At 40.1% G+C, this 13,299-nt stretch overlaps 1 protein-coding gene across 8 annotated transcripts in view; it reads left to right on the top strand.

Annotated features, from left to right (window-relative positions):
- TET2 (tet methylcytosine dioxygenase 2) overlaps positions 1–10,080 on the top strand; it is a 126,324-nt gene extending 116,244 nt beyond the window's left edge. For all 8 annotated transcript variants that reach the window (XM_057704870.1, XM_057704873.1, XM_057704867.1 and 5 more), the window contains 3 exons: positions 1,501–1,638; positions 3,965–4,319; positions 5,194–10,080. In XM_057704870.1, coding sequence (XP_057560853.1) covers positions 1,501–1,638; positions 3,965–4,319; positions 5,194–6,701 — 2,001 coding nt within the window. In that variant the 3' untranslated portion in view covers positions 6,702–10,080. The remainder of the gene's footprint in view (positions 1–1,500; positions 1,639–3,964; positions 4,320–5,193) is intronic.
- Positions 10,081–13,299: the final 3,219 nt, after the last annotated feature.

Genomic DNA, 13,299 nt, shown 5'->3' with positions numbered 1-13,299 from the left:
GCATCCTAATTTTTTTAATTGAGGTATAGCTGATTTATAATATTATATGTTTCACATGTACAACATAGTGATTCACAGTTGTCAAAGATTATTCTCCATTTATAATTATTATAAAATGTTGGCTATATTCTTTGTGCTATAAAATATTTACTTGTAGCTTATTCTATTTAACATCTAACTGGAAACTTTAGTGCAATAGGCAAGAGAAAGAAAATAAAAAGAATACAGATTGAATAGAAGAAATAAAGCTATCCTTCTTTGCAGACAGCATGTGTGTGGCAAGTCCCAAATTGTCTACCAAAAAACCTCCTAGAACTAATAAATGATTTAGTACAGTTGCAAAATATAAAAATTAATTGTATTTCTATATACTAGCAATAAACCATTAAAATTGAAATAAAAACCAGTAGTAATTAAAGTAGCATCAAAAATATGAAATTCTTAGTATATATTTGACAAAAATGCACAAGACATGCACTGAAAACTACAGAATATTTCTGAGAGAAATTATAGACGACCTAAATAACTGGAGAGATATACCATGTTCATGGATCAAGACTAAATATTATTAAGATGTCAATTTTCCCCAAAGTAATCAATAGATTCAATACATGACCTACCAAAATCTCACCAGGTGTTCTGAAGGAATTGACAAGGTGATTCTAAAATAAATAGAATTATAAAGAACCTGTAATAGTCAGACTTTTTAAAGAGCAGAATTTGAATATTTATACTCCCTGATTTCAAGATTTACTACAAACCTACATTTACTAGCAATCAAGACAGTTTCTTATTGGGATATATACACATACATATACACACACACCAGCACACCATTACCTAACAAAAGATCAGAATAGAGAGTCTGGAAATAGATTCAACACATATGGCCAATTGTTTTTCAACAAAGGCAATTCAGTGGGATAAGTGTAAATGTTTTACCCAGTGGTGTTTGAACAGTTGGATATCCATATGGAAAAAAACTTTCTGACTCTTAATCTCATACCTTATGTAAAAATTAACTCAAAATGGATCCATTTATATAAAATTCTAGCAAATGTAAACTACAATAATCCCTAGTGACAGGAGATCATTAGCTGCCTGGGAACAAAGTGGGAGGTGTGACTTACAAAGAGGCATGAGGAATCTTTTGGGAATGATAGATATGCACATTATTTTGATTGTGGCAGTAGTTTCATATATGTGTGTGTATATATATGTATAATCAAATATTATATATATACATAATCAAATAGACAGCATGTATTTAAAGGATAAGTCAATTACACCTCAATAACACTGTAAAATAAAAACCTTACTATGTCAAGGCATTTGCTCTATTTTGTGTCATTCCGTTGTATTTGGGGATATAAAATATAGTACCAAGGAATCTTTTTGACCTCTCAGTACACAGGTCTTGTACTTTTTTGTCAAATGTGTGCCTAAGAATTTCAAATGCCTAAGTACTTCCCCAGTCACACACTGGCTTCTGTTTTTCAGATTGAATATGAACACAGAGCACCAGAGTGCCGTCTGGGTCTGAAGGAAGGCCGTCCATTCTCAGGGGTCACTGCATGTTTGGACTTCTGTGCTCATGCCCATAGAGACTTGCACAACATGCAGAATGGCAGCACATTGGTAAGTGGGGCTGAGGACAGGACAGCAGCATGTCCTGTTGATGAGTAGAGGACTGGAAATCAGCATTTAGAGTTGTATGTTCTCTTCCAGTGTCCCTGCAGAGAACAGTGTTTTCATGAATAGTTGCTATTGCAAGGTGACCTTGTTTGGCATAACGAGTACTCTCATAGCAGGTTGTCATGTCACTTTAGTGGAAAACCATATTGACAAGCACGTGAAAATCATGGAAATTCTTGGTGCTGATCTAAAGCTAATCTTGGTGCTAATGACCAAGCATTGCCAGCTACAATTAGATGCCAAAAAAAAAGTCTTTCAGAATTCAGTGTTAGATCTGGTAGGTTATAATCAGTTAAGCAAAACGCCATATCCAAGCCAAGGTACCAGTTCATCTTGCTGAGAGAAGTATAAACAAAAAATGCAGTGTCATTGTCACACGAACTACTCTAGAAGGTTCAAAATGCAAAAGAACCCATTGTAACTACGTATTACAGTGGGTAAAATGGATTGCTCCTTATAATTGGAGGCTTTAGTAAGGGGAGAAAATGGATCCATCTGAGGAGGAGAGCAATGTTGCCTACTAACAAAGCCCGGAGTGTGGCCTTGCACCTAGAGGGATGACCCAGAGTGGAGGTAAAGAATGAAAAACCTCAAGTACAGAAACTTTAGATTAATCAACCTAATGAGTCATCAATATGGATATAGATGTAATTGAGGAAGATGACCAATGAGACCTAACGTGGAAAATAGAAGGCAGGCACTGTAGTTATAGAGTAGAAAAGAATTCAGAGAGGTAGTAGGCAGTAGTGGAATTAATTCAAGGAAGCTGGTGTGAAATTTTTATTGAGAAACAGAAGGTATTGGTTTAATGGTCTAGAGCAGGGGTTGGAAACCTTTTCTGTTAAAAGCTTTGCAGGCCACATAGGATCTCTGTCATATTCTTTGGGGTTTTTAATAAAAATTTCTTTTAAAATGCAAAAAAAACATTCTTAGTTCACTGGCCATACAAAAGCAGGCTGCAAGGCAGATTGGCCACAGGCCCTAGTTTGCTAACTTCTGATCCAGGAGAACAAATCATCCACAGGATTGGACATCATCACTAATCAGGTATTCAACACCTGCTCATCATTTGGAGGCTCTGCTAGATTCTGGGAAGTAGAAGAAATAAATGATAGCTGGAGCTACGGTTGGTCCTGAAGATAACCAGGTTTCTCTCCAGCAAGGTGATGGAGAGTGGGCAGAGGATGAGAAGGTTTTTGAATGAAGGGGAATTTGCCTCTGATAGGTCACAGGTTCTGTGAGGTGAAACGGAAAGCAGCACTAGAGAAGTAGAAGTGAACAGGGATAAACTGTGGGAAAAGGTAACGAGTGCTCAGAGACAAGGATTTAGGAAGACTTATTTGTACAAAGTGAAACACTCATTTTAATACCATTGCATGATAAACTTATTTATAAAGGTAAATCTAATATAATCATCACATTCCTTTCAAGAGTATCTTTCAATGATTTTATATTACTTTGGGGTTTAAATAACCGTGGTCACATTTTTTCCGTTAACTAAAAACACTAAATACTAAAAGCTAGTATTCCAAAACCAACAAATAATCTTTCAAAGCCAATGTGATTGTAGCCAACAAAAGAAAAATAAAATACCATCAGATTATCAAAGTAGCAGAAGTAACTTTTTTCCTATTCAGAAATGAGAGAAGAGAAATAAGTTAGATTTCAGAGTACAGAGGAGAGAAAAGAAAGGTAGAAACAGCGCTAAGTTACATATTGCCTATATCAATCAAATCTTCAATTTTACATTATTTACATTTCACTTTGTGGAAATTTCTTAAACACAGTTAAGGAGAGTTAGGTGTGAGGAAAGATGTGAAATGTCTTTGTGTACAAAAGTATGAGATGAGGCGAATGTGATATTACCAAAAACAGAGGAAGTCGTTTGGTGGAGGAAACTCGTAGCTTCTTTTTGAAGAGGCTTCACATCTATCACATCTATTTTTTAAGTGTGAAAAGTGGAAGATTGCTGTACTTTGGTAAGAGTATTGCTTCTTCCCTTAGTCAGAAATGTACATGAAGAACAGGGTCAGGACAAGTAACAGTTCCTGATAGACTCAAAGAAAAAAAAAAGTCAACATGAACTTGTTTATCTTGATGTACCATTTTGATGCAGTCTTCATTAAGAACAGACAAACACGGTTTTATGGTAACAAAGCAATCTGGTCCAGTAGGCCAGCACCACAAATCTACATACTGAGAAGGAGAAACACACACCAGCTGTCATTGGGACTGAAACTGAGGCTGTGCCGTCTTGTTTCCCTGCCAGGTATGCACTCTCACTAGAGAAGACAATCGAGAAATTGGAGGCAAACCTGAGGATGAGCAGCTCCATGTTCTGCCTCTCTACAAAGTCTCTGATGTGGATGAGTTTGGGAGTGTAGAAGCTCAGGAGGAGAAAAAACGAAATGGTGCCATTCAGGTACTGAGTTCTTTCCGACGGAAAGTCAGGATGTTAGCAGAGCCCGTCAAGACATGCCGACAAAGGAAACTAGAAGCCAAGAAGGCTGCAGCTGAAAAGCTTTCCTCTTTGGAGAGCAGCACAAATAAGAATGAGAAGGAAAAATCAGCCTCCTCTCGTACAAAACAGATCGAAAATGCAAGCCAGGCTAAACAGTTGGCAGGTAAATTCAGTCTGAAGCATTGTAGGTATATGTGTTATGTGACGCTTATTTTAAACATCAACATTGTTAATTTCAGAAGGTTACGTTCAATCATGGTCTTAGCTCTGTACCAGAATTTTCTCTAAAGTAGCAAGGCCCACGCTTTGTTTTGGGGATGGTAATGAGATGTTGCACCATCAGCCCCAGTTTGAGGGAGACGTTTGGATTTTATTCTATAATAAATGGCAAAGTTTTACGGTAAGTGATATGGTGAAATTAGTGTTAATCTAGCAGTGACAGGTAAGCCGAATTGGAGGCAGAGGAACTAATAGTTTGGAGATGCAGTAAACCAAGAGTGAGGTAGTAAGCGCTTGAATTTTGGTGTAGCAATCAAGATGTAGCACAGATGACAGAAGCGAATTCTTCCAAAATGGTTATCAATCCATTGGTGACAGCTCTGACATTGCTCTTGTCCTTGTTGGATGGGTGTTGCATAATTCTAGCGGCGGTTCTCACATACATGTAGACATCCTCACTAGCTTTCTTTTTTCTTTTTATTTTATTTTATTTATTTATTTCATTTTTGGCTGCATTGGGTCTTCGTTTCAGTGCACGGGCTTCTCACAGCGGTGGCTTCTCTTGTTGTGGAGCACGGGCTCTAGGCGCATGGGCTTCAGTAGTTGTGGCTCGCGGGCTGTAGAGCGCAGGCTCAGTAGTAGTGGCTCATGGGCTTAGTTGCTCTGCGGCATGTGGGATCTTCCTGGACCAGGGATCGAACCCATGTCCCCTGCACTGGCAGGCGGATTCTTAACCACTGTGCCACCAGGGAAGTCCCCTCATTAGCTTTCATAAAATGATAAACATTTGTCCCTGCTCTCTCCTATCCTGTCCACAGAACTTCTGCGCCTTTCAGGACCAGTCATGCAGCAGCCCCAGCAGCCCCAGCAGCCCCAGCCCCAACCCCAACTGCAGAAGCAACCTCCGCAGCCACAGAAGCAGCCACCGCAGCTGCAGCGACCCCCGCAGCAGCAGCCCCAGCCGCAGCTGCCACATCACCCCTTAACTAGTAACCCTCAGTCAGAGCCTGCCAGCTCTTACTCTTCTTCTGGATCCACCAGTCTATACACGAGAAGGCCCAGTCCAGGTAGTCCTTATCCAAGTTCTTCGCACACTTCCGATATTTATGGAGGCGCCAACCCTGTGAACCTCTATCCCACCTCATCCCAAACTGCAGGTTCATATTTGAATTCTTCTAATCCCATGAGCCCCTACCCTGGGCTTTTGAATCAGAATAACCAATATCCATCATACCAATGCAATGGAAACATATCAGTGGACACCTGCTCCCAATATCTGGGTTCCTATTCTCCCCAGACTCAGCCCATGGATCTATACAGGTATCCAAACCAAGACCCTCTCTCTAAGCTAAATCTACCACCCATCCATACGCTTTACCAGCCGAGGTTCGGAAATAGCCAGAGTTTTACTTCCAAGTACTTAGGTTATGGAAACCAAAATATGCAAGGAGATGCCTTCAGCAGTTGTACTGTTAGACCAAATGTACACCACGTAGGGACATTTCCTCCTTATTCCAGTCATGAGATGGATGGCCACTTCATGGGGGCCACCTCTCGATTACCACCCAATCTGAGCAATCCACACATAGACTATAAGAACGGTGAGCATCACCCATCTTCTCATTTAATCCACAACTACGGTGCAGCTCCGAGCATGTTTACCAGCTCTCTTCACGCCCTGCATCTCCACAACAAGGAAAATGACATGCTCTCCCACACAGCGAATGGGTTACCTAAGATGCTTCCAGGTCTTAACCATGCTAGAACTGCTTCTGTGCAAGAAGGCTTACACAAAGTACACGACGCTGGCAGTCAGGAAAAGCCGCCTTCTGCCGCCGAGGACAATGACGAGGTCTGGTCTGACAGCGAGCAGAGCTTCCTGGATCCTGACATCGGGGGAGTAGCTGTGGCTCCAACTCATGGGTCCATTCTCATCGAGTGTGCCAAGCGCGAGCTGCACGCCACAACCCCTCTCAAGAATCCCAACAGGAATCACCCCACCAGGATCTCACTTGTCTTCTACCAGCACAAGAGCATGAATGAGCCAAAACATGGCTTGGCGCTCTGGGAAGCCAAAATGGCCGAGAAGGCCCGCGAGAAAGAGGAAGAGTGCGAAAAGTATGGCCCGGACTATGTGCCTCAGAAAACCCACGGCAAAAAGGTGAAACGGGAGCCCACTGAGCCGCACGAGCCTTCGGAGCCCACTTACCTGCGCTTCATCAAGTCCCTCGCCGAAAGGACCATGTCCGTGACCACAGACTCCACAGTAACTACATCTCCGTATGCCTTCACCAGGGTCACGGGGCCTTACAACAGATATATATGATGTCGCCCCTTGTGTTGGTTACCTCATTTGAAAAGACCACGACCAACCTGTCCGTAGTGTAGTTCTCATGATGTGGGCAGTGGGGAAAGGACACAGTATTCCCAATGTGGTGGGAGGAACCTCAGCTCACCAGCAAAAAAAAAAAAAAAGAGGTCATCTTACCATAGCACTTAATTTCCACTGACTCCTAAGTGGTCACAGATGGAATCTAGGCAAAAGACCAAAGCATTCTATGCAAAAAGAAGGTGGAGAAGAAAGTGTTCCACAATTCACATTTTTAAACACTGGTTCTATTATTGGATGAGATGATATTTAAATGTGATTGTTCCCCCCTTACAACTCGACACATCTGTGACCACTTTTAATAACACCAAGTTTGCATAGTCATGGAACACAAATCAGACAAGTACTGTAGTATTACAGGGGCAGGAATGTTAAAATACCATCTGGTGCTGAATATACAATGTACTGAAATACTGGAATTATGGCTTTTTAACATGCAGTTTTTACTGTAATCTTAATATTAACTTTTATTTATCGAAATAGCTACAGGAAGAGTAAAAGAATAGACAGCAAAACACTGAATTTGTTTGGATGTTCTAAGAAATGGTGCTAAGAAAATAGTGTCTTTAATAGTTAAAAATTTAATGCCTTTATATCATCAAGATGCTATGTGTACTCCAACGCCCTTGAATAATAGGGGTACCTTTTCATTCAAGTTTTTAATCATAATCCTATTGTTACACAAGCTTAGTTTTTAAAATGTGGACATTTTAAAGGCCTCTGGATTTTTCTCATCCAGTGAAGTCCTTGTGGGACAATAAACATATGTATGTACATATATATACACACAAATATGTATATGTGCACAAACATGTATGTCTATAAATATTTTAAATGGTGTTTTAGAAGCACTTTGTCTACCTAAGCTTTGACAACTTGAACAATGCTAAGGTACTGAGACGTTCAAAAAAAATAAAAAGTTTACTTTCATTTTAGAATGCAAAGTTGATTTTTTTAAGGCAACAAAGAAGGCTTTTAAAATATTTTTGCTTTTAGCCATGCATCAGCTGATGAGCAATGTTTCCATTTTTATTACAGCCGATTAAATCCAAAACGGGACTTACTGGATTCAAGGGAGTACATTAGTCCACAAAACACGTGTTTGCTGGTGCTCATCTCACATGCTATACTGTAAAACAGTTTTATACGAAAATTGTATGACAAGTTCATTGCTCAAATATGTAGAGTTTTAAGAATTTTCTGTTAAGTGCAGGTAATAATTAACCGCATGCTACAGACTCCACAGAGCTAGTTCACTTAAGCCAGTGCTATTTTACGACTCTGTACGCGCTTCAGCGGACCGAATGGCAGTCTGCCTTTGTGTTGATAATTGTACATTGTGATGTTGTCATTTCTTAGCTTAAGTGTCCTCTTTACCAAGAAGACTGAGCAGACTGATGCCTGCATAAGATTAATAAACAGGGTTAGTTCCATGTGAATCTATTAATTAAAAGGAAAAAAAAAAAAAAACAGGCAGCTGGTTTGCTGTGGTGGTTTTAAATCATTAATTTGTATAAAGAAGTGAAAGAGATGTACAGTAAGTAAATTAAACTGTAAACAAAACTTTTTTAACGCAATGCTTTAGTATTTTAGTACTGTAAAAAGAAATTAAATATATATAAATACATATATATATGGATTTGAAGCAGAATTCACATCATGATGGTGCTACTCAGACTGCTATAAATATATCATAATGTGAGCTAAGAATTCATTAAAGGTTTGAGTGATGTTCCTACTTGTCATATACCTCAACACTAGTTTGGCAATAGGATGTGGAACTGAGAGTGAAAGCTTATAGCATTGTGTACCATCATTTTTTTCCAAGTCTTTTTTTTATTAAAAAAAGCATACCTTTTTTCAATACTTGATTTCTTAGCAAGTATAACTTGAACTTCAACCTTTTTATCCTAAAAATTCAGGGATATTTCAGCTCATGTTCTCCTTATGCCAACACGCCACCTGTGTTTATATAAAATTGTTGTAGGTTAATAAATATATTCTTTTTCAGGGATTTAACCCTTTTATTTTGAATCCCTCCTATTTTACTTGTATATGTCCTGATGTAACTAAAACTAATTTTGTAAATCTGTTGGTTCTTTTTATTGTAAAGAAAAGCATTTTAAGAGTTTGGAGAATCTTTTGACTGTTTCAAGCAGAAAAAAAAAAAATTACATGAAAATAGAATGCACTGAGTTGATAAAGGGAAAATTGCAGGCAGGAGTTTGGCAAGTGGCTGTTGGCTAGAGTCTTTAACTCTCTAAATAAAGATGTTTTGATCCTGTTACCAATACAGGTACAGATTCGTGAGGACTTCCCTACACAAGCAAAACACTTACGGGGATGGTGTGCAATCGACTGTACAATTATGTCTTAGTCTATGTACATTTTTGCTTGCTAACATTTCAAATTCTTAATCAGTGAAGGCCTTTGAGTTTTATTGGTCAAATCTTTATAACATGGCTTTTGTCTTTAAAAAAAATTTCTCCAGGTTGTGGCCATGACCAATTTACAAACATTTCAAGAACGTTTGCTTTGTATTTGTCAAACTGCATGCTTTTAATATTTTGCATATGCCATGTAGCTAACCCCAAATATTTGATTACTTCATGCACATTTGTTGGTTTTGAGTCAGCCATCCCGATATGAGTGAATATTTGGTTTCTGTACCATCCACTGTCATTTGTCAAACTGCTGGCCAACAAGAGCAGGAAGTATAGTTTGGGGGGTTGAGGAGAGGTTAGGGTAGGGAGGAGGAGAGGAAATTGAGTGGCATATTGTAAATATCAGATCTATAATTGTAAATATCAAACCTGCCTCAGTTAGAGTGAAAGGAAAGCAGATCTCCAATTTGCTTATATAGGAATATCAGGTTGACTATATAGCCATACTTGAAAATGCTTCTGAGTGGTGTCAACTTTACTTGAATGAATTTTTCATCTTGATTGACGCACAGTGGTGTACAGTTCACTTCTAAAGCTAGTGGTTAACTTCTATAGGAACCTTCTGCAGTTTGACACTAAGATAATGAATTCTGTGTGCATTTTTCTACGCTTTTTTTTTTAAAAACTTAGTTTCATTTCATTTTCATGAGATGTTTGGTTTGTCTATAAAAATCTGAGGATGGTTATAAATACTGTAAGTATTGTAATGCTATGAATGCAGGTTATTTGAAAGCGTTTATTATTATATCATTCCTGATAATGCTATGTGAGTGTTTTTAATAAAATTTATATTTATTTAATGCACTCTAAGTATTGTCTTGTTGACATTTCTGTTTACTGCCTGAATTGTCCCACTTCAGTGAGGTAAAAGGGAATGAAAAGAAACTGCTTTTTAAAGATACTTTTTAGATGGTTAGGGTAACATTCAAATAATTAAGGCCAAAATATTCCCCTTGTGATTCAACTTTTTTTTCAAGCTTACTTGGTAACCTATTCACTCTGCATGTGTAGCCAGTATAAGCCAGGAATGGAGTAACAGCGCTTCTGCTGACCTCAGGCTGACCCTCGCTCCTGGTGTAAGGTCTGAAGGCTGTCGGTGACAGCAGGGACACCAGGGTTGAGTTCATACTGCTTAGGTCTAAGGCCAGCCCTGCTCTCAGATTCTCATTTTGCACTTCATGTCCGCTCTTCAAGGAAAATTCCTCTTCCTGTTTATCGGAAAGGCAGGCAGGGTCAGGCAAGAGGAGCGGGAGGAGGTAGCCTGGGAGGCACCAGACCAATGTGCATGTCCTCACGCACCCCACATGGCTTCAGGGAGCTGGAGGCTAGGTTGTCCTCTCTACCCCTTCCCCTGTCACGTGAGTCACCCCTCACATAGCCCCAGTGCACTCCTGCTCAAACACTTCCTAGAAACACAAACTATCAAACACAGTTACCTAGTTCTAGTTACACTGAGTCTTCCAACTCTCTCCCTGATCCCTTCCAAAATTAGTAGGGAAATCACGTACATCATGCGTGAAGTAAGGGAATTCCCTTGCCCATATGTTTCTCTCTGTTCAGCCTGGGTCAAATAGTCCTTCCTGAGCCCAGGAAACGACTGCCATTTAATAACCTTTGAACTCATTGCCTGGGTGATTCCTCCAGCATTCTACTCAGAGCCAGGATGTTAAGAGGAGAAGCAACATAACCATTAAAAAGCAGCGATCCAACAATTTGATTTTTTTTTTTTTTTTTTTTAAATTTCAGTCCTCTGGGGATGTTGTCAACCCTCATTTCGTGATCCATCCTCTGGCTGAACCTTGGGACCCTCCCACTCTTTATGTTTGCTAGTCTCCACTGCCCAGGGCAAGGGGAATTTAAGATTCTGTGAGTGCAAATACTTTTCCTGCCAGGGCCCATCCTGATCCCAGTGGCAGAGGCTGGTGATGCCAGGACCCCGTAAATGAAGGTGCAGGCAGCCCTGCTGCTTCTGAGCCTGCAGGTGGACTTGACCAGGGGAGACAGCTGGCAATGACAGATGAGCCAGCATCACAAAGCTTGATTGGCCCCTTGTCGCCTCTGGAAATAATTGCCGAGAATGAACCTTTTCATGCAAGCAGGCATGCACACAGCTGGCCCTGTCACCCAGTATCCACTGGCTCCTTTCCTTGGTCTCTTCAGTTGGCCTAACATAAAAAACCCTCCTGCTTTGGGTAATTCAAGCTTTGCTTCCACTGCTGCCTGATTCTCCTGCTCTATACCCAGTCAGCTGTGTAAGAACCAGATTTAGTGAGAAAAGACCTTATTCATCAAGGAAACTACTCCTCAAGCTGCAGATAATTTTTAATCGGTTTTGTTGATTTAAAGGCCATCTGGAGGTGAGTGTCTAGCATTTAAAAAAAAAAAAAAAAAAAACACTTGAAGACACTTGCTAACTAACTTCAGTCACTGGGCTTTACAGTAAGGGGCGGGTTACTTCCTCCCTGCTTCCTCTCTCCCTCCCCTGAGAAACACTCTCTAGTTAGAGTGGTGAAAAAACGTTCACAAAAGATGCCTAGAAGAGAACCGTAATTATAGATTATTTCAGTTTTACTAGCACTGTTCAGTTGTGAAGAACAAAGATACATTTGTTCCCATATTTTCGAGGCCACCTGCCTGCATTTCCCTCTCTCTTACCAGGCAATGTCTCACAAATGTCCTTGCTCATTTGGTGCAACATTCCCTCTTGAAAGGAGCTACTCTTTTCCTTGCTTACGTGCTACACGAGTATGCTTTCTTTGGGGGCTCCCTTTTATGCTGTTTCAAAAGGAATTTCTGGATTCAAATTGACATTTTACTCTCTAATCAATTCTTAATTCAAACTGAAATGAGATTTCTCCTTAGGTGTTGAGTAAAATAGTAGTTACATAGATATATTGCACTTCTTCCCTACCCCCACAAGAATGAATTCAGATCATTGAAGTTCACTGAATTAAGGATTTATAGGCATATTCACTGAGCACTTGCTTTATATTCCTTGCACAGAACAGTCACATTAATAGAAATCTGGGTGGTGTTGCTTGAAACTTTAGATGCCCCTGGCACCCTAACCCCTCTACTCATGCTACCCCTCTACTGGGTAGCACTTGACTGATCTTTAAGAAACTCAGTGAAGTACCAGCAGCAGTGCAGCAGAAAGCACCTGGCTTTGGATATAGTCCTTTTACTAGTTAAGCTTCATCTGTAAAAATCCCTAAAATAGTACATTCCTCACAGAGATGTGGTGAGGATTAATGAGAATGTAAAACTTTAAGTACAAACTCAAATAAACAGTTATTCTTACAAAGTTTTTCCTCTCCCTTCCTCCCCTTTGCTTCATGCTAGGAGGTGCATTCCACTGACCACACTTTAGTGCTCACCCAGCTGACTCCCCACAACAGGACCCTGAATTCCCTCACCTGACCAAACAGGTTTGCATAACAGCGGGAGAGCTCTTGATTATGAAGCACCACTAGGACCTCAAAGCTAGAGAGAAGGGACTTCCCTGGTAGCACATTGGTTAAGAAACTGCCTGCCAATGCAGGGGACACAGGTTAGATCCCTAGTCCAGGAAGATCCCACATGCCACGGAGCAGCTAAGCCCGGGCGTCACAACTACTGAGCCTGCAATCTAGAGCCCTCAAGCCACAACTACTGAGCCCACGCAACTGAAGCACGTGTGCCTAGAGCCCATGCTCTGCAACAAGTGAAGCCACCCAATGAGAACCCGATACACCACAAGGAAGAGTAGCCCCTGCTTGCCACAAGAAGAGAAAGCCCATGTGCAGCAACGAAGACCCAATGCAGCCAAAAATAAATAGCAATAAATAACTTTTTTAAAAAGCTAGAGAGAAGATGGTGACAAAACAAGGAAATAATCCTCTGTCCTATAATTTTATTAAGCCTCAAACTGATTTTCAGATGAGTTAATAATCCCCTAGTGATTGTGTGAAAATTCCAGTAGTTGGAATGGCATCACAGTTTCTAAGATACCAAATACACATCAAAGACAAATAAAAAGCTCAAACAATTTGAGTTAAAAGCAGAAGGGAAAAAAATCAAAGGAAAAAATAAATGAGGAAATTTTATTTCCT

The sequence above is a fragment of the Hippopotamus amphibius genome, chromosome 13 (genome assembly GCF_030028045.1).
Source record: "Hippopotamus amphibius kiboko isolate mHipAmp2 chromosome 13, mHipAmp2.hap2, whole genome shotgun sequence".
Taxonomy (NCBI): domain Eukaryota; kingdom Metazoa; phylum Chordata; class Mammalia; order Artiodactyla; family Hippopotamidae; genus Hippopotamus; species Hippopotamus amphibius.
Note: the sequence above shows the minus strand (reverse complement) of the source record. Positions and strands in the feature narration are given on the sequence as shown.